This window comes from Sciurus vulgaris (assembly GCF_902686455.1).
Source record: "Sciurus vulgaris genome assembly, chromosome: 7".
Taxonomy (NCBI): domain Eukaryota; kingdom Metazoa; phylum Chordata; class Mammalia; order Rodentia; family Sciuridae; genus Sciurus; species Sciurus vulgaris.
The window spans coordinates 111161933-111187089 of record NC_136467.1 but is presented as its reverse complement, the minus strand read 5'-3'; the positions used below and the strand labels follow the sequence as shown (position 1 = coordinate 111187089).

General features: G+C 39.1%; 1 protein-coding gene across 3 annotated transcripts in view; it reads right to left on the bottom strand.

Moving 5' to 3' along the window:
- Nucleotides 1-19445, bottom strand: part of ADGRF1 (adhesion G protein-coupled receptor F1) — a 43548-nt gene extending 24103 nt beyond the window's left edge. Inside the window, exons 1-6 of one of the 3 annotated variants that reach the window (XM_079147972.1) lie at nt 19118-19445; nt 7415-7570; nt 6063-6111; nt 3693-3842; nt 2053-2226; nt 388-488 (exon numbers count right to left, since the gene is read on the bottom strand). In XM_079147972.1, coding sequence (XP_079004098.1) covers nt 388-488; nt 2053-2226; nt 3693-3842; nt 6063-6111; nt 7415-7519 — 579 coding nt within the window. In that variant the 5' untranslated portion in view covers nt 7520-7570; nt 19118-19445. Of the gene's footprint in view, nt 1-387; nt 489-2052; nt 2227-3692; nt 3843-6062; nt 6112-7414; nt 7571-15010; nt 15133-19117 lie in introns of those variants that run through there. The other 2 variants (XM_079147971.1, XM_079147973.1) reach the window with 2 other exon arrangements.
- Between the last annotated feature and the right edge of the window lie 5712 nt (nt 19446-25157).

Sequence of the window (25157 nt, the reverse complement as noted above, 5' to 3'; positions counted from 1 at the left end):
TCATACAGTCCAGAGTTTGGCTCAGTAACTCGCTTTGGCCTCCAACAAGACAGTCTTCTTTATGGAACAAATCTAGAATGCTGACAATTGAGCTTAGGTTGTAAAAAATGTTCTTTTGACACATAAAAATCAGAAAATTACCTAGAATCCTTAGTATAATGTTCAAATAAGTTAGCAAAACTGAACACCTGAGAAAGTCAACTGACAAACATTCCTAGAAAGAAAAAATAGTTCAGTGAATGACAACTGTAAGCACAGCAAATAACTTCTCTGTAATAACTCAGTGAAAATTAAAAGAATGTGTATTTAAATATATATGCTGAATTGAAGACATCTGAACTTGCATTTAGCAAAAAATTCCGTAGGTAATAAGTAAAATGTGCTTACTTGATCTTTAATGGCAGTTGTATATGTGGAGTACATAGCAGAAGATGAATTTAAAAGGTCTTTTGTAAATTTTTTATTGATTTTGAAAGTGCCCCAAATCTCTATGAGAAATAGAAAGAAATTTTTAGATGATGAGTTTCTAAATAATTTTATTAGCAGCATAAAATTATAGAAGTATAACTCAAGAGTCCATCTATTTAACAGTGATATTTCAATTATTTCAAAATAAATATTCACTTAAATAATATAGGAAACATATATAAAACCAGAGTTTTCAAACTGTGTATTTGTAACAGTAATGAGAAACTGCTGGCCATCAAGACAACCTTCAAAGTTGATACATGTATGGCCACTCACAGGTGGATAGAAAAGGCAGTTACTGAATTCTGAAATAATGCCTATCTAGGTATTGAGTTTAAGCATAGTCCCCATCAAATTTTTTTAAAGTACTAAAGGCTAACCCTGACATGCTCCTTGCTTACTTGCCCCTTGCTAGTACTTCTCTGCACTGGGATAGGTCGCTGAATATACAAATTCTGTTTTTCATTCAATCAGGACCTAATCCAATGTCAGCTCTTCTGCAAATCCTTCCCTGGGCCCCAGAGGAAGTGTCTTTTCCACTTGTGAATTCCTATTGTTTTTTTTCCATAACTCCCTTACAGCATTTTGTACCAAAACATCTGCATATGTGTCTCATCTATACACATCTCCACAATACTATGGAAAGTCCCTTATGAGTGTAATCCCTCTTTGATCCATCTTTGTATTTCTTGAAGATGGATCAGATATGGACCATCTTATAAAAGGTGGGCTTCCATTTATATTCACTGAAGAAATTATACTGTTTCCTTTCTTGTATTATAGCCTGGCCTCTCCAAGTAGCCTGCTAACTCACAGATAGCAAGAAAATCATTTGTGTGTGTGTCCTCCTAGAACTGGGTGTAAAGATGGTACTTTTCTATAACCTGCCTTGGTCTTGGGAAGGAAAACCATGAAAGCCCAGTTATTTTAGAATCCTCTCTGTCTTTCCTGAGCTCCACCAAAATCCAGAACTTCAAGATAACTAGGGTAGTCTTTGAGGAAGCTTCTTAAATTCCATAAAGCCCTGGAGTCCATGTTATTTGGTTCATTTCATCATTCATTGAACATCATTCTAAAGCAACAGTGTCTCCCTCAGCTTCCACTGGTTTCCAAAGCTAAATTTTTAACATCTGCTTCTTGCCTTTTTTTTTTCCCCCCTAATGTTCTCAGCACACATATTGCTGGCAATTCAGAGTTCTTTCAATAGAACTACTACATGCATATAACTAGAATTAATATTGGTAAAGGAGTGAAAAGAAAGTAGGAAGAAATATGTTGGCTACTCAAGAAGTTACCCTACTTGGGATTTTAGTGACTCTCTTTAAATCTCAGTAGAATCATACAGTTGCAGAGTTGAGCTGAATGTACCTAGACATTGAAACGATACCCAAATGCGAACTTGCATTTCAGTGGCTCCTGCACTTATGGAGCACTGACTGGCTGTAGACAAGCATAACAAGGCACATGGCTGTCATCTTCCAATCTCCCGTAAAGCATTAATTCTCCGCAGTGAGACAAAGGGGCAGAGTATCCTCCCTTTGATTGGGAGACATCCAGAAGTTCAATGAACCCCAATGTGCTTACTTGCTCTCTCACAGAAATTGATACTCTGGCTGAGGTTGTTGAGGTGACATTCACAGCTTGGGAGAGATCCAGTTGTGTGAAGATAGCAGTTCTGGGGATCAAGGCATGAAGGAGGAAACCAGGTGTGGCTGTCTTCACAGGCACACTGCAGGACCCCATTCAGGCTTCTACAGTCTGCACAAAAAATAGAACTTGGTCTCATAAAGTCTTATCTATAAAAGTTCTGATCCTTGGCACTGACTTGGAATCTGAAGCACATATATCTCACCAAGAGCTAGAAAGAGGAAATCAAGATGGTGATATGTTTAAGTTAAGGAAATGTCCACCTCAATAGAGTCTGAGGTTAGTAATGGAAACCTAGCAAACATAAAACTAGCATGGCTGGACTTAGCATCCAAAGGAAGGATGTATGGCCTATAAATATCCATTGCAATGCAAGAGAGAAGCAGAAAAGTATATTTGTAACATGGGAGTTATTTGAAAGATTCTAAAGGGCACTTAACCACTATCTTATTGGAGTTGCCCTTCTTTCACAAGCTCCACTCCAAGGTAGGCCCTAAAAGTAGGATGGCAAAAACCAAAACTATTTGCAGGGAGCCATGCTGAAAAGTTCCACTAGCCAATCCTGTATGTTCATTCTTTTGTATTGGGCCAAAATCTTTTTTTTTTTTTTGGCGAGAGGTCGGGTACTGGGGATTGAACTCAGGGGCACTTGACCACAGAGCCATATCCCCAGCCCTATTTTGTATTTTATTTAGAGACAGAGTCTCACTGAGTTGCTTAGCACCTCACTTTTGGCTGAGGCTGGCTTTGAACTCTCAGTTCTCCTGCCTCATCACCTGAGCTGCTGGGATGACAGGCATGCGCCACCATGACCAGCCACCCCAAATCATTGTTTTTAATAGGTTAAAAAAGGGACAGGGACAAAGTCACCAGTTACCTTTGTGAAAATATGCATAGTGGCATGCAGTGTATGGTTCACTGGAGATATTTAGTGAGTGGTTGTTGAACTTTATTATGCACAAAAAAATCCCCTGGAGGGTCTCACTCCAGAGTGTCTGAGTCAGTACACCAGAAATGGAATCAAGAATTTCATTTCTATTAGGTTTCCTGATGTTGATGCTGCTCCTGCTTGTCTGAACACCACATTTTAAGAATCGTTGCTTTAGACAAGTCATTTAATTTCTCTGAACCCCATTTTCGTGGTTACTAGTGCTGTTTGCCAAACCTTTCTTGCTGCCTTCCAGGCACAGGGCAGGATTGCACATCTTGGCCTCGTGAGGTTGAGTGGAGCTATGGAACCAGTTCTGGTCAATATATTGGGAACAGAATTAGTGTGTGTCACTTCTAAAGCAAAGTCTTCTATGTGAAACTTTCTAGTATTTCCTTTCTTTTTGTCTCAAAATGGGTACATTTCCCATAAAAGTCTGATTCATTCAGTCTGGGTACCTGACCAATGACCACAGACATGGCCCCTGTGCCAACTTGCAAGGACACATAGAATGAAGAAAAAAATCAAACCTTTGTTCTTTAATGCCTTGGAGAAGGTAGGGATGATTTTTTCCACAGCATAACCCAACCTACCCTGGCTGATGAGCTCACCTTCCCCACTTACATCCCAGGCACCACAGCTGACTTACACGTCGTGGTCTTCACTCTGATGATCTCCATTGACCCTGGTAAGCATGTCGATGGTGACTTCAGTTGCTTCAGAAGACTCTCTAAGTCTCTTTTTTCTTTGGAATCTCTGTACGTCACCTGAAGCAGCAGCTCATACTCCTGATTTAGAACTAGAAAGGGAAAGATTGTCAGAAGCCTCCTTTTTTGCTAGGGGAGGATTGCTGAGGAAGTGGCTCAGAGGCAGTTGGCAGATTCTGTTTAGAGGTCACAAACTGAGCCAAGATGCTTGTTACTGAGTTCTGCTCTTCCAGACACTGACTGAACATGAACATCCTGAGTAAACACAAGCAGTCTGTTCCCACACATGCCTAATATATTCCTGTCCTCTCACTTCTGCCAGACCAATGGCTCTAGTGCCCTCTGTCCCACCCAGAAAGAAAGAAGAAGAATGAGAAAATCCTACTCATTTTCCCTCCTCCTTCCTCAGCCCTGGTCTCCTTGAAGTGGCTCTAATTGAAAACTCTCAACCTCACACTTTCCAAGGAACACTTTCTTTTCCTGTAAAAAATGTTCCACAAATTAGCTGAATTTGAATATTTATATGAAATTCAAAAACAAAACAAAACTAAACCTCGACTAGTCTTTGTCTATCCTTAACTCCAGCTAATTATTTCTGGGATTAGAAATTTTCCTTCTGCAAGGGCAGATCTGCTGCACCTGTTGTTTTTGGTGTCCTCACTCTGCCTTCACATGTCAGGCATATTCTTACCCTTGGATCTTTGTACATGCTGTTTCTGGAGTCAGACTGACTAGGTTTGAATCCTTCCTATAGTCCCTATCTCTGTACCTTAGCTTCTCTATCTGTAAAATAAAGATGACCACTGTACCTAAATCAAAGGACTAATGTGAGCCCTCTAATGTTTTTGCCTGACTAAGAGAGAAGATGAATCCCAGGAGTCTTCTCCCACCCCAAATTCATTTTGGCACATTCATATGAAACTTGTTCTGAAATTACTGAGATTCATTTATAGATGACTCAGAAATCATCTCAGCTCTATTTTATATACTGTCCATCTCTTTACAGGCCTGAATCTCTTCCCAAGAGGTGGGAACAGGAAAAAGGATAATGCCAGTCACACAATCAGGCGTTAAAGGCATTGGTTCTGCAACCAGATTAACTGGGTTCAAATCCTACTTACAGTCTCCAATTTCTGTGCCTTTGTTTCACTAACTGTATTGTCATGGGTTGGATGTGAGATGCCCCCCTAAAAATTTGTATGGCAATGTTGGAATGTTTAGAATGTTTAAAGGTGTAATGATTAGGAGAACTGTACCTAATCTGGATTAATCCACTTAACGGATTAATAATTTGAATGAATTACTGAGTGGTACTTATAGACAAGTGGGGTGTGGCTAGAAGAAGTAGGTCACTGGCATGGTCTTGAGGATTATATTTTGTTCATGGCTCCTTTTATGCTCTCTCTCTCTCTCTCTCTCTCTCTCTCTCTCTGCTTCCCAACTACCATAAGGTAAGAAACTTTCTCCATTATGCTCTTCCACCATGATTCTGCCTCACCTTGGATCCAGAGTCATGTAGTCAGCTGATAATGGACTGAATCTCTGAAACCATAAACCAACATAAAGTTTTTCTCCTAAGTTGCTCTTTTTGGTGTCTTGGTCACAATGACGATAAGCTGACTAACCCAGAAAAATATAGATAATCATCATAATTATCTGAGAGGGCTGGTGTGAGGATTAAGGTACTTAAGATAGTACCTGGCAAATAACAACAACTCAACATTTTTCCCTGTCATTTTTACTATCAGGGATAATGTATTAATAGCATTCCAAGTTGAAATTTGTATTTCATTCTCCTAAAGAAACAGTCGGTTGTGGTGGTACGTACTATGGTACTATTAGCACATTAATGTATAGCAAATGCATTGCATGGTTGGAAGATTTTTATGAACTGACCCAGGAATCTTATTACTAATTGTGTAGATTACTGTGTCTATGAGGAAATACATTCTGTGCTTGAAACACTGGACCTGTGAATGAAATTTCAGAATACAACTCGTTCCTAGCCTGAGGAACGAGTGATTTACACTGCTAGGATTAAGGCATAGAAGAAAAGGAAGTATATGGAGCAGCCACTTGCTGCAGGAATGGCACAAGATACATGTATTTATTATATCAATTAATCAGCACAGATATTACTGTAATATTACTGTTATTACAGATATTACTGTGAATTACTGTTATTCTCCTTTCACAGGCATGAACTGTTTCATAATGTGCCTAAAGTCATGCAACCAGTCAGAGACACTGCTGGGGTGACAGCCCTGTTCTCTTGGAACTGAAGCCCACCATACTAGGCTATGGAGGCTCACCTTTCTTATCCACACTGAGTACTCTTTTTGTTTTGATGCCATCATTTCTCTGTTAAAAAGAAGGGAGGAAAAAGATGGTTATTGTGATGCTTTAGAAAGTTGCACATCATAAGGGTTTGAATTTCCCAGATGAACTTAAGTTTTGAATCTAAAATCTAAGCCAAGGATGGTGGAAAAGTTGCCCTGGGGCTAATTTTGAGCAAAGACCTAAAGCAGATGAAGAAGTGGCGATCCTGGGAGGAAGAGCTCTCCTGGAAGAGAAAACAGCAAGTGCGCAGGTGGGGGCGGCGCGGGGGGGCGGGGTGAGTGGCGGAGGGCCGGGAAGAATATGCCTGATGTGTGAAGGTAGAGACCCCGGATGAAAGAGCTGAGTGGGCAAGTGGAAGAAGAGGAGCAGATGAGGTTAGAACTCTGTCTGGGCGGGCAGGTTGTGTTGAGCTTTACAGGCTTCAGAAAGAGTTTTACCTTATGCACGAGTGGGAGATGGAGAGTTTTGAACAAAAGAAACACATGCTCTAATTTACTTTTCGGAAGCCTCAATCCTTAGACCATGTTGGGAATAAACAAGCGAAGGAGTAATGAGAGCATTTCAGGGGTTCTTGAAACAACACAGGCGAGAGATAAGGAGGGCGTGGAACAAGGTTGAGCCATGGAGGGAGTGAGAAGTGTTTGAATTCCGGATGTAAATTAAAGACAAAACAAAAAATAAATAAATAAATAAAAGACGAAGCAAATGATATAGATATGGAATACAAGAACAATCAAGCATGACACCATGCTTTTTTGCCCAAGCAGCTGGATAGAGAAGTGATACCACCTGCTGAGACAGGAAAAGGGGAGTAGATTTGGTGAGATAAAATGAAGAGTTTGATTTAGATACATGATGTGGAGAATTCTTTGGGTGCTGAGCAAGCTAATAGGGGGTATGCGCATGGGGAGTTCAGGGGAGTGGTCTGGGATGGAAGTCATCAGCAGGTAGAAATCATTCAAACCGTGGTCCTGGATGAAAGCATCAAGAAAGTGGGTAGAGAGACGGAAGAGGGTCCAAAGACTGCTTATGTCAACTGATATGCTTTTTCTGTGTCCAAAAATCCATACTAGAGAATGTTTGAGCTAAACAGTTTTCCAAGATAGTTTTAAAGATCATTTCACAGTTCAGAGATCCAAGGGGACCGAATGACTTATCCAAGACACCACAGTGAATGTTGTTAATGTTGACCCAAGAACTCAGCGCTTCTGAATCCAAGCCCATTAAATTATGTAGCTTCCGTTGCCTGGAGAGTGATCAATTCTAAAAGTGCCAGGAGGGAGGAGAGATGATTGAGAAGAAAATCGAACCTTTGCCAACTCACCTCCAGGAAGCTGCTCTGGCCCTTAGTGACGGTGAAGAAAGAGATGAGCCACAACACTCCGGCTTTCATTTTCCGCAATCCCTCTCCTCTCTCTGGACTGCACATGAGCAGCCAGGTGCATAGTCTATGGTTGGACAGGCAGCACACCACGTAAGGCTGAGACACAAAGACAAGCATTGCCAAGTCAAAATGGAGAAATACACACACCAAACGGCCTCACTGAGCCCAGCAGTCCCCCTGAATGTTTGAATATTTTTCCACTTCACGTAGCCCGACACCATTAACTTCAGCTCCCATTTGGAACTAGTAAATTTGTGTGTTTGCAAGCTTATTAGAAAATTTCTGTAGACCTCTCTTCTAGGTGATGAAAGGTGATTAAACAGAGATTCTTTAAATCATGAATTGCTTAATATAATAACTAGGTGCACGTATGCTTCTTTTTGTCTCAGGAATTAAAGCATTAAAATAACCCAAGACCCTGAGAAGCATAAATAAAAGTATAGCTTTTGAATGTTTAAACAAAAATAATAATAAACCACTCCAGAAAATTTCCTTCTTTTTAGTTGCTGTAATTAGCAACAAAGTTGTTCTCAAATTTATAGCTATCTCAAATAATTTGAACAAAACTCAGCACATAGACATGGTCACAAAATTAATCCTTCATACCCAGGTTTTTTGGTGTCAAGAAAAATCATGATAGGTTAGAAATGTCCTGTGCAATATAGTAGCAACTAGCCACATGTGGCTCTGTAAATTTTAATTTAAATTAAAATTTAATTTAATTTAAAATTCAGTTTCTCACACTAGCCACATTTCTCATGCTCAATAGCCACATGTTGCTAGTGGCTACCATGTTGGGTGGCATATGACAAACACTCACATCTTTGCTAAGTTTTATTGGACAGCATTGATAGAACTTGAAAGAACACTTCCCTATGGTCTTTCAACATTTCTTTTACACCTCCATAGGAAAATATTTTTAAAATGCAATTCCCACCATTGGAATAAGGGACCTTGTTTACGGTCATACCACCCCGAATGCTCTCAATCTTGTCTGATCTCGGAATAAGTGACCTTGACTAGCAGTATGGAGAACAAGGTGGGGCTGTCCCTTCCTTCCCTTCTCCAGCTTCCTGTGTGCACTTTAAATGGCATACAAGTACTGCCATCCCCACCAGCTGTCCCACACTCTCCTCCCTGATATAAAGAAATGGGAAAGGACTGGAGGCAGAATAAGGACTACTACAGATATTTTGCAACAGAGATCTTTCCTGGGGCTTTCTAAGGAAGCATGAAGAATAAGCAATGTGACACATACAGCTATGCATTTACCTTCCTTCTTGGGTGAATGGTGCTCTCAGGCCCCACATTCTGCTCACCAAAGACTCCTACTAAATGCATTTCCCTAAACATCTTTAGTCCATACCCCATGCTTCAGGACAGTTTCCTAGTCTTGCTTCCCAAAGCTTATCTGCAGTAAATCCTATTATCTCTGCCCTGAGCTTTCTATTTTCCAAAAATTATGGATACTTGTCTCTATAGAACAGTTTTTCAAACTTTTTTGATGAGATCCCATAGAAAGAAATAAATGTATAACATGAATATGTGCACATACACAAACAGATTTGTCCTTTTGTACCTGCCGGGAGCTGGATCCAGGACCACTAAAAACACCAAAATGTGTAGACATTCAGGCCCCTCAGATAAAATACATAGCATTTGCATATAATTTACCCACATGTTCCCATATAAATCATTGCCAGGTTACTCATAATGCCTAATACAATGTAAGTGCCATGTAAATAGTTATACTGTATTATTTAGGAATAATGACAAGAAAAAAAGTCTCCATGTGTTCAGTATAGAAGCATATTTTCCCTTCATGTTGGTTGAATCCATGGATTTGAAACCATGGACACAGAGGGCTAAATGTATTTTGGTATATGTATATGTGTATGTACACACAAACACATATACATAGAAAACCAAACTATTTCCTGAGATGTGCCTTGAATACCTGCTATTCATTTTTATTTACTTTATTTTTATTGATATATTTTCAAGCCTGACTAAATTGATTTGATAATATCTTCATGAAGCACAGCCAGAAAGCAGAGGGAGGTTGGGTACTTTCCAGTCTCTTTCATACACCTTTCCTCACTTCCGGGGAAGATTCTTTTAATTTGAGTTCCCAGGTATTGTTTGAGCCATGTTTGTAGTGCTGGAGATGTCCAACAGAATAACAGTGGTTTCATTCAGTTTTTCATTGCTGTGACCACAGGATTTGACAAGAACAATTTCAAGGAGGAATAGCGTATTTTGGCTCATAGTTTCAGAAGTTAAGTGCATGGTCAGCCCACTTGACAGCTCTTGGCCCAAGCTGAGGCAGAATATCATGACAAAAGGAGTGGTGGAGGAAAGTGACTCAGGATTTAGAAAGCTGAGAGAGAAGATCTGCTCACCAAGGACAAAATATAAACCCCTAAGGCATGCCCCTTCCAGTCACATCAATTACTGCCCAGTTAATCTATATCAGTGTATCAATCCACTGATTAGGTTAAGGTTCTCATAAGCTAGTCATTTCACCTCTGAACATTGTCTCACATGTGATTTTTTGGAGGGACACCATAACAAGTCTTGGTGCATGTGAGTGTCATCTGTTTTCTTTAAGCCATGGCCTACTTCCAGATGAAAGACCTGGCGGTCATATGGATCACTCCCTCTCCTTCTCTCTCTCTCTCCCTCTGAAAAATCTTTTTTCCATATGTAATTCAGGCTTGAGGCTGAAAAGCCAGCTCAAGAAAGACTGGCAACAGCTCTGGGCATGATAAGGAAGTCTTCTCTCCTACCCAGTCTCCTTATTTCTTCTTCCTCTTACTCTAGGGGTGGTCCTGGGCTGCCTCCTTGGACTCATGAGAAATGTTAATTATAACTGACAGTCAGGGCTTGGATTAGTCTTTAAGCCAATCATGAATAGATGAACTATGAAGAAAGAAGAGGGGTAGAGGAGGAAAAAGAGAAGAAAGAGAAGGAGAGAGAGGAAGAGGAGAAAACATTGAAGATCTAATTAGGAAATACAGATCTCCCTATCTCATCCTAAACCTCCTAAATCTTGAATAGGTCAGGCCTAACCATGTATATTATTAAAATTATACAAGTAATGCTCACATTCAGGCAGGTACAAGTGCTACTATTTTATACTGTTTCCAGAATAGGAAAAAGATTTATGATCTTAACCTAGTCTTGTGATAGAAGTTCTACCTTGGGATTTGGTACCAAAGCTTGAACCAATGAAAATTTTTTCTTCAGTTCTTTGGTGCATACAGTTTCCTTTGGATAGAGTTTGAAGATTTAACAGATAAAAACAAGACACAAGGAAAAATTCGAGTAATGAATAATTTTAATGTAAGTTTGGGACATTATTAATTATCACAAATTGTTATTTATCTAAAATTCAAATTTAACTGGGCATTCTGTATCTGACAATCAAAAGTTGGAAAAAGATATCTCAAGTCATATAGATTAAGGAAGATCAGAGCAGGCTCTGTAGCTAGACTGCCCAGGTTCTGGCTTTGACACTTATCATCTAGATGCCCTTTAACATTTTCTTACGTTTTCAATACCTTCGTTTACTTATCTATAAGATGGGGAAAATGGTATCAAATTCATAGGTTCTTTACAGAATCAAACTAGTTACTGCATATAAAATACCCAAAGCAGGTATTAATCCTCAACTATTATTAGCCATTTTTAGTCAGTTTTCCATGTTGGAAAAAAATACCTGAGAAAAACAACTTAAGAGGAAAGACTGATTGGGGCTCATGATTTCAGTCCATGGTTGACCACCTGAGGCAAGGCAGAACATCATGGCAGAATGGCGTGGTGGAGGAAAGCTGCTCACTTTATGACTGCCAAGTAGGAGAGAGAGAGAGAGAGAGAGAGAGAGAGAGAGAGAGAGAGAGAGAGAGAGAGAGAAAAGAAGAAGAAGGAGGAGGAGGAGGAGAAGGAGGAGGAGGAGTCAAGGATAAGATAGACCCTCCCAGGGCATGCCACCAGTGACCTATTTCCTACAGCTAGGCACCCCCTCCTACAGTTTCCTCAAGTTATTAATCCATCAATAAACTAATCCACTGATGAAGTCAGAGCCTTCATGATCCAATCTTTTCCTAAAAGTCCCTCCTCTGAACATGGCTACATTGGAGACCAAGTCTTCAACACATGAGTCTTTGCGGAAAGTTTCATAGCCAAATCAAAATAACTGTTAATATTGGTGTTACTATTATTTCCATCTTATTGATGATTTTTATAGTTATTTGTTGGATTGAGTTAGAGTTAGATTTCAATTCTGTATCAAAATAACCTCAAAAATGGTGCTTCTGGCTTGATGGCTCCCACTGTGTAAATGGAAGGATCCCAACCTCCAATAAAGGACATTTTTACAGTAATCGAATGATCTAATTCAAAGGAAGGCCCTCAGCAGTGAGGATGTAGGAAACACATTGTGTGTATACAGAGTCATCACAGATCCCACAGAACTTTGCCTTTCCTAGACATACGCCCCATTGTATTTTCATCACTTCCCCTGGAGGATAGAAAGATCCTGATCGTTAAAAAAAGTTCTCAGAATCCGTGTGTCCTTCCACAAGCCAGGAGCTGTCGTCACCCAAACATGGCTTATTTACATCACACCTGTGGTAGCTGGAGGCCAGCCGAGCCTGACCCACAGCTGTACTGGCACTGGCTCCATGAGAAGGCCAGGCTGTGGTGGCACCCCACCCCCACACTTCCTTGAATTCATGCAAGCAGTTCATTTCTGATAAACCCTGTCCTTCACTCTACAGTGAACAATCGTCAGAATTTGCTGTTATGCTTCAGGAGATGTAGTCCATTGTCCCCCTATTCTTTCACTTATGTATTTATGGACTCCAAATATCATTTATTTATGTCAACAGCTATCTCCTTAACCACAGTGCTGTTCACATGCACACTTTCTAGCGTTTTTTGAGCAACAATCTAATCTTAGGTACAGTTGAACTCTGGGTTGCTTTTCTGGCTTCAGTATTTGTGGGATTATGTTTCATACTCTATAAATAGAAGAGTTCCCAGTAGAATTGCCTCCTCTGTGTCTTCTATTCACATGTGCACACACACCATCCATACACACACACACACACACACACACACACACACACACACATTAATGGAAAGAGCAGGTCACCACATAAGAACTAAAAGAAATCATGGCTCAAATAGAATTAGAAAGAGAATCTGTAAAGCCTTGGTTGTTTTTATCTCTCACATTAGAAGTTTTTGGTGACATTTTCATTGGGATCTGTCCGTGGAGGAATCTTTGGGTCACTTGCCTTTGAGACAACTTTCCTTGTATTTCCTTAAGTAGGCAGATTAATAGAGAAGAGAGTTGAGAAAATAGGTGGGAAGACAGGATATATAACCAATTCCATATTTGAAAAAAATGTTTGGAGATTTGGGGAATTTTATGAGCCAAACTTCCTCTGGAAGGATAATAAATTGCTTAAAATCACAGTGGATGTCTACATATGCGTGTGCCCAGTAAAACTTTAAACATCCACTTCATATGTTAGCAAGTTTTTAGCATGTTTATCGTGGTGGGAAGAGATTGGATGAATTAGATCCTAACCTCAGGTTTTTCCCTGATGGGATGACTTGTGAAAAATCTCTGGAGTCAATTTCCTCCTCTACTAAGTAGAGGGTAAAACGAGGCAAACTCAGATCCATTCAGACTCTATTATAATATGCCTACTTCCCACTTCCCATTTATAGATTATTTAATTGTTCTTTTGTTAATTCTGTCAGTCACCAGATCTAAACCTGAAAAGACTGAATTTTTTTTATTTTTGATTTCTCTTCAAACTGCTTATTAAATTCTCAAATGTATTTTAAGATGAACTGAGACTCTACTAAGAACTAAGCCCTTGGGTTGAGAACAGAGGTATAGTTCTTAAGAATTCTAGAATTATATGTCTGGAAGCGACAAAAAGAATTATTTAGCTCAGTCACCACTCCCTCAGGGACACATCAGCTATCTGCTAAGCCTTCATTTGTCCAGCTACTGCATATGGAGAGCCTCCCATTTCCTGGGCATTACGCCATGCTCTGGCTATTAACAATGTAGCCATGCAGGGCTGTCAGCTATTGTCCTTGCACACATTAAGAGAATTCCAAATTTTGCTAACAGCTGGTGGGTGGCTGAGTGTTGTGGCAGGATCCCTATTAAACTCTCCGAAATAAGTCAATCCCAAAAAACCAAAGGCCAAATGTTTTCCCTGATAAGTGGATGATGATATATAATGGGGGTTGGGGGTGGGGAGTGAGAGAATGGAGAAAATTTAGATTATGTAGAAGGGAATGGGGGGGCATGAAAAATCATGGAACGAGACAGGCATCATTAACCTATGTACATGTATGATTACACGAATGGTGTGACTATATCACGAACAACCATAGAAACGAAATGATGTACCCCTTTGTGTACAATGAATCAAAATTCAGTATGTAAAAATAAAAAATAATAATAATAATTTTTAAAAAGCTCTCCTGTTTGGTTGAATATGTCCCTTCAGAGTCCAGTTGGTGACCCTACTCCCTGACTCATCCTTTTTAAGCTCATAATGGGGATAGGTTTTTTACAAGAATGCATGTCCTTTGCCATTCCCTAGGACTTTGGCTAGAAAGCACTGCTTCCGTTGCTGATGCTTTCAGCCTAGCACTGTTCTCTGCTTCTCCTAACAAGGATTCTGTTTTCCAATCCAATCTATATATCCTAATCCTATACTCTGTATCTTAGAAAAGTATTATTCAGGATGATTTGTTCTTCTTAGCTTATCACCCTGTGTCTGCTGGTGTCCAGCTAGAGTTCATTTCCTATGGAAGACAAGTTCAGCTGAATTGCATTGTAAAAATCATGACTGTAAGACTCACAGGCTGGCTCTGTGCCAACTCCTTGTAACTGAAGATTTTTTCCAATCACTAGTGGTTCACCAAGCCCTTACAGGATGACTAATAGCATTCCAGAGAAGGTAACCAGCTGTTTCCTCCAGCCAAGCCTTCAACTTAGCAGGAAGCACTCAGCCTTCCTGGAATTCCCAGATCAGACACTTTTTATCTTCCCCTGTTTAACTATGCTTAATTAGGGGAGGTAAAAACAGGGGAAGCTGAGCTTCCTCTTAGGTTATTTGCTTTAAAAAAAAAAAAAAAAAAAAATACCTGACCAACTGCACTCCGAGAAGCAAAATAAGAATAATTGTTTCTAATTTATTAAATGCTTTCTTATGTGTGGATCTGATTATTAGACAATCTTACAAATTAAATAAAAATTATTTCTGTTTTATATTTACAGAAAATGAAAAGGGTGGACCTGAGTTCTAAATAAAAAGAATTTTTGAACTCTCTCTCTCAACTTCTCTCCCATACTCCCTTGGAGTATGAACCAGTCAGTTTTTTTTTTTTTTTTTTTTTGCTTGGGGTATGATGTTATTACAGTCATGATTGTAAATTTGTACCCATCTGAGTTCCATACACACAAAACTCTTTGTGCAGAAAAATAAATGTGAGTACCGTGAAGGTCGGAGGAGACTCAGGTGTTTCAGGATGAAACTGCTGGGAAGAACCTACAGAACAGGTTCTAGGTGGGATCCACATGTGAATGGTCCACTTAAAGCTGCTCCCATCTCTTCTTCTGTAACCTACTTTAAATAAGGGTAAAGTACCAAGACTTCTCACTCAAGGCTGTATGACGAATCTTAATGGTTTCAAACCTACCCTAAACCACTACCTCTTATTAAAGTTTTCCTATACATTTTAATATTATTTTCATCACAGTTTGCTAGAGAGTAAAAACAAACCTTTCAATCATATTTCCCAAATGATTCTTCCAGAAACAGAACCAGTTACCTGCCATTCCCCCTGTCCTGAAAATTTCACATCCACCCATACTCAGAAATCTTCGAGACTCCATGCTGGGCACAGAATGAAAAGCAAACACTCTATCTTGGCACTTTGAAGTCCCTTGCTCTGCCCTAGGACTTTCCTTCTGTAAACTTCTCCTGCATCCTAATTCCAGGCAAACCAGATGTCTATGTTAAAATGAAAGTGCTGTTTCAAAAGGTTTATATATTTTGAATTTTGACAGACATGACAAATTGCCCACCTAACCCATACCCATTTCTTCTCTCCTGGTAGGGTGTGGAAATGCCTATTTCGTTACACTGTCCCCAACATCTGTTTAATGTTGACAAATTAATAAACTAAATATGTTACTGTTTTGATATCCATGTCTTTGATAATTAGTAAGATTAAAGATTTTTCAGATGTTAATCAGCCATTTTTCTTTTCTGGTTTCACTATTTAAGTCATTGTTCCAAGTTTTCCTCCTGGAACATCTATCTTTTTCTTAAGAACCACTTCTTTAGAGCTAAAGAACTCCAAAGCATGGGTGTTAGATCTTGGGCACTTGTATTGAAAATGTTTGCTCAAGGTTTGTCTTTCATCTTTTAACCTTTTATGTTGTTTTATTCTGCACAAAATTTTTAAATATTTATGAAATCACAGTTGTCAATCTTTTCAATTATGAATTTTAAAACTTGGGGTCATGCTAAGAATTTTTTTCCTATAAAAAGACTGTCAAAAAGATTCCCCTATGCTTTTTTATAGTATTTCTTCAGTTTTTATTACTATAATTTTTATAAATTTAAATCTTTAGTCCTTCTAGAGTTATTTTAGGTTTTGGTGTGAAATAAAGTTTATTTTCACTTCCTCAAAATGAATAGATAGTTAAATCAACTCTATGACTCAACCACTCTTATCTTATGATAAACCACTCTTATCAAGACCACCTTGATAATTCTGTATTAATTTTAAAGATCACCTTTTATATAATAAAATTTGACAATTAAAAATATCTGCTATGTGTATCTTTTCTTTTACTAATTACTTGCTTAATTAATATCTTGGTCAACCGCATAGAAAAGTGTTACATTCCTAAGAAATATGTCAGTAAGTATTTTATCAAAAATAGTTCACCAAACTCACTAAGATTAAGCATAGGAATGTCTCTAGAGAGAGTGTGAAATGTTTTCATGGAAAATATAATCTGCTTAATAAAACCTGTCTTTATCCAAAACTTTGCAGGTGTGAATTTATTCCATTGTGACAAGCTGTCATAACATTACAAATTTATAATAAGCAGTTGCTTATCCACAAACAATAGAGGAATTCCTGTGATCAGATTTTTATACTTTTATTTTATGAGAAAAAATCAAATGATAAGAAACTTTCTTAAAGACTTTAAAGTCTTTATTTAAAAAAACAACTTTATTTAAAATATAAACTTTATTTATTTAAAACAGCCGGGCCCGGTGGCACATGCCTGTAGTCCCAACAGCTTGGGAGGCTGAGATAGGAGGATTGTGAGTTCAAAGCCAGCCTCAGCAATGGTGAGATGCTAAGTAATTCAATGAGACCCTGTGTCTAAAAATAAAAATACAAAATAGGGCTGAGGATGTGGCTCAGTGGTAGAGTTCAATCCCCAGTACCACCCCCCCAAAAAAATAAAAACATACAAAACCACTAGAGTTTCCATGGTTCGTGGAACTCTGAGATTACAAACTACATTTGCTCTGAGGATCCAGAGACATGGGGACCTTCACCAACAAGTCTTGTATTTTGCAGGTTCTGGTTTTATATGTACCTCATTGCTCTTCACTCTTTGTATTTTCTTTATTTAATGGATTGTACATGAGGAATTCATTGTAGCTATAACATCACGAAATAGCAGGAGCTTCTTCTGCTTTCTGCTTCTATTGTTAATTCCTATGAATTTTCATTCTCGACATGGCTGAGCCCAGCCTATTTGCACTATTCCTTCAAGTTTTCAAATTATCTTCACAGCTATCAAGGCTGTGTATGAATCCAGTGAAAGACTGTAGAGATCTTCACATCATACAAGCCCTTCTCTGGTGAGACAAATACCATCCAGGCAAAATCTTAAGACATTATTTGGGAATAGTATTTCTCCTTTGTAGATATCAGTACTCCCTGCCAAAGAACATTAAAAAGGGAGCTAAAGGAAATATTTTGAATGTTGCATACATACACATTTAAATAAGGGGTGGTCTTGGCAAAACTGTAAATGCAGTGACATTTGTTATAGGGATGTCACCCCTACATTTTCTGAGTCAATCACCCTTGTAACACATGTGCCTGCCACAACTATGCCCTGACATACCCAATATTCTCTTGCTTCTTCAAGTATCCACTTTTCCCTGACCAGAGCACTAAAATAATTCCTTTATATCATAGTTTGAATAACTGCACTCATTTATTTTTTTGTAGGAGGATATTTGCAATCCTTCATTGTGAAATGAAAGACAATGGAGGTATATTGATGTTCTCCCCTTGTCCTCAGTTCAGCAAAAGAAAGATCCTATGATGAAGGCACTTTCCCTATTTTTAAGAAATTTACCACCCTTCTGGAGAAGCAAGATGTATGACTTTCAGTAATAATTTATATCAACTTGTGGTTGCACATGAAGGAACAGAGTTAGCACATCAAGCTTATTCCAAGACTCAAGGTGCACACATATTCCCATTTTCAATATTAGCATGCTTTGCTACCATTTTACAAATTAAGTAACCAGAGCAAGAAAAGCAAAATAATTTCCTTATGGTTATACTACTTGTCAATGGTACTAGCAAGTAGTATTATTTGGCCATTTTTGTAAAATTGTTTTTAATTTTGGTTAGGGGGGACAGTTAATGGAAAAAATAACAACAAAAAAAAGCTGGTGCTAATATTCTGATAAATTGTAGAATGTACTTTTATCTTTGTTATTTTCTTCTTTAACATCTCTAGCCTAGGTCATTATCAAGTTTAGTTAAAGGAAATCACCATGAAAAAGTCAAGGCCACACTTCACCCCCCTAGACCTTCCTTGTATACTTCCTTCAGTATCTGCTCAATATTTAGACTCCAGCATGAGATTATATAATACATCTGGTTTTTCATTAAAAAAAAATTTGTTATGAAAAAGAAGAAAAGGGAAAAGAAAAAATCATGAATTTTTGAGGCCTGACAGAAAATATAGTTTGTCACTTTATATTTATTTGGAGAAGAAGCAAGGGATGATGATTAGGCTCAATTTTTTGTATTTTCCGAGGGGCCAAGGAGGAATTTAAATTGGGAAGTACCACCCAGGTTTATACTGATTCAGACAAAGTTTAAATTAATTCATCCTAGAGTGAAAATAAACTTAATTTTCCCAAATACAATTTTATTTTAGGAGATTGCTCTTGTTAACATATTATTAATTGGCAGTAGCCATGTGACTAATGTTTTTAACAGGTATCCCTGGTGAAATCATCTTTATTGGCATTGGTGTGCCTCTCAGGCCCACAAGGACTCTAAGCAGTGCTGGGTGGTTCTAGAGAGGGGCCTGGGCTTTGACACCCAGCAGGTGGCTCCAAGTCACACAGCAAGAAGCTGAACAGAGGCTACTGTTTCTACTAGTTGCCTTTTCAACTCCGTTCCTTTATTTAACATTCCTTAGAAAATGAAATATAGAAACCAGAATTTTCCCCATGGGAAGAAAAAACTTCTAGATTAACGGTCAGAGCTGGAGATGACAACCTGCGTTCTAAGAAATCACAACACAGCTGTGGGGCTTACCTGGTGATCTGTCTTCACACTACAGGCCCTAAGCCCATGGTCCTCAGTGCTGGAGGCTCAGTCCTTCCTGTGCAGTCTAGAAAGACTGTGTTGAGCGCTGCACTGAAACACAGCAGCTGGCTGGCCCTGGCACGTGGCCACTGAGTCACCCGCAACTCCTGGGCAGGTTACTGCGTTTGTAGGAGACAAACCTGGAACACACCCACTTGGAGAAGGAAAATAAAAAATAAAAGACTTTTCTGCTAACTCTCCCTCCCCTTTAGTGTTGTCAACAACATCAGGGCTGGGGAGAGGAAGGAGTATAGAGACAGCACTTAATGACACACCCCCACCCCAGCAACCATAGGTGAGTGTCTGAAATCACAAAAGGGAAATGTGAGGAAAATGTTCTAGAGGAATGCGGAACACCCCTGCTCTATATCAGTTTATTGCAAATTGTCACTCCTTGGATCTATCCTGTTCAGACCCTGGGCACCCGGGGTCACACCCCATGAAGCTGAAGGAATGCAGCCCTTCCTGGGTAATTCCAAGGAGGAGAGGTAGGTGCTCCAGCGACGGGGTAGGGATGGTTAATAGAGTTTTCTTTTCCAGCTTTCTCACTCAGGGCTGAAGAATTAACTCCCTACTTCCCCAGATAAACTCAGACCTCTGGGTCGGTAGTATAGAATGGGCTGGCAAATAGATGTCACCAGAGTAGATGCTGAAGGTGGATATTTTCAGCCTGTTTTGGTCCTTAGAAAACCTACAGCTAACCATGTTTTTAAATAAAGATCGGTATCCTTCCTAAGGAATCATCCAGTTTGAAAACTAGGAAGGGTCAAGTTTTATGTGGTAAAGTGAGGCACGTTGGCTCTTAAATTACTTCAGTCAAGGTATCTACAATGCTAACCATCAGGTCTAAATGAGCCAGATAAATTCTGTACTGGAACAGTAAGGGGGACAACAATATGCTTACTCTGAAAAACATGTCACCAGAAAGAAAGGAAAGGATGTCTCAGAATTCCATTAGCTTATTAATTTTATCTTGCTCCTGTTAAGTACTCCATTTCCTATATGACTTGAGATGGCTTACAATATAAATGCACAAAATAAATAATATTAGAATAAAAATAAAGAACCATGAACTGGAACAGTTCTACATAAACTAAATGAACCAGAGAAAGGGAAACTATATTATTAGAAAACAGGAAAAATCATGCAAATAATAATCTACCTGATTATTTTAGACATTAGAAGCTTAACTCCAGGGGCAGAGCTTCCCAAGAGTCAGAGAAAAGGAGAAGTCGGTCAAGTACATTGCTCTCATCTTCAGAAAAGAGGAAGCATCATCTTCTTAAGAAGGAAAAAAATGGTCTTAATTCTAATTGAAATATCTTTAGTGGTGGGAAAAACTTCTAATAACTGTTGATTACAAACCTCCACGTTGAAGACGTAGTGCCCAACAGGCCTCACCTGACTCCCACCACCCTCTTGTTTCCCATGCGAGCTGGGCCACTGCATTCATATCATCTATCTTCATAATCAGGTCTAGAACTGACCCAATAGAAAAGCTGTCAAGGGAATGGATCCTACCTGGTTGGTAACACCCAGTTGTTGCAGGGCACAAACATTGTTCCTTTGTCTCCTTCCAGCCAAGGAGAAATAAAGCTGATATTATAATTTAGTCAACTTAATTCAACTCTCCTCATGTGCCTTTTCTGCATATGTTTGCCTGTCTCTGAATCCAACATTTTAAGTAGAGATGAAATTTCCATTCAATACAAATGGCTGAGGACTTATAAAAATACATATTCTCATTCAGCTGATCCAGTGCCTAATGAGGTAGAATTAGATGCCTTCTTTTCAATTTAGTAGTATCCTTTTCCTACTCTCTGTATAAAAATGCATGGTTTAAAGGCTAATTGTTTTCTCTGACATGCAGATGCTAACTCACAATAAGGCAAGGTTGGGGTGGGGACAGAAGTACTTTGGATTAGACAGAGGGGAGTGAAGGAAGGGGAGCGGGTATGGAGGTAGGAAGGGCAGTGGAATGAATCAGACATTATTACCCTATGTGCATATATGATTACACGACCTGTGTAACTCTACATCATGTACAACCAGAAGAATGAGAAGTTGTACTCCATTTATGCATGATGTGTCAAAATATATTCTACTCTCATGTATAACCAATTAAAATATATAAAATTTTTTAAAGTGCATGGTTTGCAGGGGCACCTGAGTCACTGACTTTTTAAAAGGAATGTGTTTATAAAACAGGAAAAATAAGCTACTAATTATTTGGGTGGGAAAGTGGTCATGAAACTGGAAGAAAAGAGAGGAGGGAGGGAGAGAGGCAGGAGAAGGGCTAACAAAATGTCCAAGTGGTGTGGAGCTGAATGTGAGGAGGGCCAGAAGCTCAGAGGGAAGCTGTTACTCACCTCCAGTGCACTGTGTCATGGAAACCCAGCGACTTCTTAGGGGCTGGCATATGGCCTTCAGAACCAAAAGGAGCCCTGCAGTTTCTTATTAGTAGTCCAAAACCATTTTAGCAGATACTGGAAAACGCAGCAACCTATAGACATCAGTGAGGTCATGAATGCATTGATTTTTTGAATTGAAATCAATGATTGCGTTTAATAGTTTTTAAATTCCATTTTTAGTAGAAGGAGCTCCTGGTGTGTCCAATATTTCAGTTGTTTAACAAACAAGGTGTACTTTTGAAACTAATGACTCACCAATAAACCATTTATCCCTTCCAGTTTCCTCCTAAAAATCTGTTAACAAATGCAATTCTGAATTCCTAGTTGCTTCCTGATTGTAAGGCCTAACCCATGTACCTGCAAAGGACCTAATAAAAGGAAGGAGCATAGGGCTGAGCACTGTGGCACCAGGGAAATGTCATTACATAAGGAGCCCAAAGTAAAGTTAACCTTCTGCAAAGGCAGAGCTGGGGAAGCACTGCCCCTGGATTTTGATTGTAATGCTCCATCTGCTACAAATTGTCACATGCTAACCTGTGAAGCAGGAACAAGGTTATTTACCTGAGCAGCAAAACCTGCTGAACAAATGTGTTTTGGTCCATCTGCTATACTTCACATTTTTTTTCTGATGATCTTGCCCACAGGGACTCAACATTCCACAAAGAAAGGAGGAGGAGGAGAAGAAGGTGGAGGAAGGTCTTGGGCTGAGGAAGAGCTTCCAGCCTTCTAAGTTCATCCCTTTGTTTGTGCTGGTTTTATATACAGTCAGGTGACTTGGTTTTCCAGACCAAGAGCAGGATCACAGGAATAAACAGCTGCAAACCTAAATCCTAGAATAAAGGAAATGGCAAACAGAATCATGTCATTGAAGCTTGAATCATATAATGTCAACATACTTTCCCTGAGGGATTACTGCTTAATGAGGCAATATCTTAATTAGGCAGGTAGACCAAAGAAAGACATGAACCCTCTCAGAGGAGGGGGACTCCAATGGATGGACCATTTGTCAGAAGTACAGGGCATTCCTTGAACTTGATCTTGAAGAAGCTCTTCTCCAAATACAAATGGTTGACTGGAGTGCCTTGGTGATTCAGGGTGGGAAAGATCTTGAACTATTTCAGGTGACTTCAAAGTGATTCAAAATGATTAGTAATTTAAAAAAAAAAGTTTATATGTTGACAGAGCTTATTTTATTCCTTTTTTTATATGTGGTGCTGAGAATTGAACCCAGTGCCCCACACAGGCTAGGCAAGTGCTCTACCACTGAGCCACAATCCCAGTCCGAGTAATATTTTTTTAGTACAATTTTTTGAAGAACTAGAAGGAGGAGTAAAGAGTGGAAGAGTGGACAATAGATGTAAATTAAAGTTTACATGATGTTTGTGATTGACATGGTAAGACTTAAAGCCAATATAGACTCACAACTAGGACTTAAAGTGAGGTAGGTGGGAAATTATTGGATTATTTGAGGTCCAGCCTTGGTCATTGTGATTTAAGAGACACTTTTTGAGGGGAAAAGGGTAGCATTGCATAAAAATTGTATTGCTATTAAACATTAAAATAAAGGGCATTCCCATAAACAAAGGGGCAACTCAGGAAACTGTAGGAAACCTTTACTATACATATTAGACAAGTATAGTAATCTGCAAATATGGGAGCTGACCTGGACAGCAGAGGAAAAGGTAAGCTATCAAGTACTTGGTACGAGCTAACATTTACCGAGCACTTACTATGTGCCAAGTACTGTTCTGAGCAGTTTCCATGAGCCTTTGTACTCTCAGCAACCCCTGAGGCAGTTACCATTGTCATCCCTATTTGACAGATGAGGGAGTTGAAAACAGTTAAGTACATGATGAGTTAGGAAACCAGCAGCCTGAATCCAAATCTCTTCTATTAATCTATTCTCTACTGCTTCTCAAGAAAGATGAGAAACACAGCTAGCGGTGTTCAACGCATGATAAATTACCAAACCAAAAAATAAATAAATAAAGGCATTTCTTACCATCAACCTTCCATAATAAACTGAAGAGCCACCAAAAGCCTATAGAATTCATATTTCTATTTCATTCAACAATAAGCTTCAAATGTCACTAAATTCAAGGCCCTGGGTAAATTTGACAGAGTTAGATCAAATTCCATTTGCCCATTGCCTTTGATCAGTTCAGAAGGTATAATATTTAAATGCTAGAGATAACACTGAGAAGAAAAAACTATGAACTATAAAATTAATATAATATTTTCCCTCTCATTTTGCCTGCCCTTAAAACAAGAATTACACAGCACCAAGTAGCCCACCTCTTCAAGCTCAGAAGACCCTCCTGGGGTCAGGGAAAGGCACAGTCCCAGCAGAATACATCTCTTGCAATCGTGTGATGTATGGGAATTCACAAAGGGATCAGGGTTCTTTCAATGGAAGAGTTTAGCCTGCTACAGCTTATAAGGATGCTGCTTTTCACAGTGCAGATTCTAGAGCATCAGACCCTTTGCAGTAAGATTCCTTTCTGCCCCACCCTACAGTGGTCAAGAAAAACAAAACAAACAAGGCTTCAGAAATCTGTCGGATTAGAGGCAAAAACCAACAGACTGTCACTCAGTGATCTAAGGGTGCATTCCTGTGGAACAGAAGCTGTTCTAGAACAAAATCAACTTGAAACCATCCCTGGGCACCTTTCTTTTGACGTAGCTACACTCAAATTCTTCAAGAGGACAAACATCTGAAGAAGATGTCTGAGACACATTCTTTTCACTGAAGTATTTTTTCTATTTAGCAAACCTCAGGTTGACCTTAGTGCTTTAAAATGTCCTGTAAGCAAAGGGAGACATCTGGTGGCCAATATTTACAATGTGGAAGAGGCCACCTGTTTATGAAATCACTGTGGGAAGGAATCTTTGACGTTCCATTGCACCAAGGGACTTGAAGAGGGAACTGGAAGGGGCAGTGGTCCAATAAGGTAATCTTTGTGAACCAGAGCTGCCTTGTCTAGATCCTCAGAGCAGGGAGCCTACTGAAGCAGAGTTCATTCATTCATCCCTCTATTCATTCAACCTTTATAGTAAATGTCTACTAAGTGCAAGATACCGTGCTAGGCTTTGGATCTCAAGATCTATATATACTACCTTCAAGGATCTTATAGTTCAGTGGAAAACCTAGGCCAGCAACAATCAATTGAAATGCAATATGATAAGGGCTGACCACGCTATGCTACAGAATGCCCTAGAAGAGGCAGTTAAATGAGTCTTTGAGGGTTAGAGGAAGAAATGTCTAAACCACAGGTCTCAAACTGGCACTCAAAAGCCCCATCTGGCCTGCAGATGTGTTTTGTTTGGACTGTACAGTGTTTTTATAACTCTGAATTAGTTCCCAACATTTAAACATCAGGGAATTTCACATGAAAATCCAGATTTCAGCTTCTTTTGAAAAATAGGAAGATCTGACAATTCTAGTTTCACATTCCTGCAGGGCGATATTTAGAGCTGGGTAGAAACATCCTTCCTAATATATTTTCGTAACTGCCATTAATTTCTTTATTTCAATGAAATATTGGTAGATTTCACAGAAACATGGTATGAAACTCAAA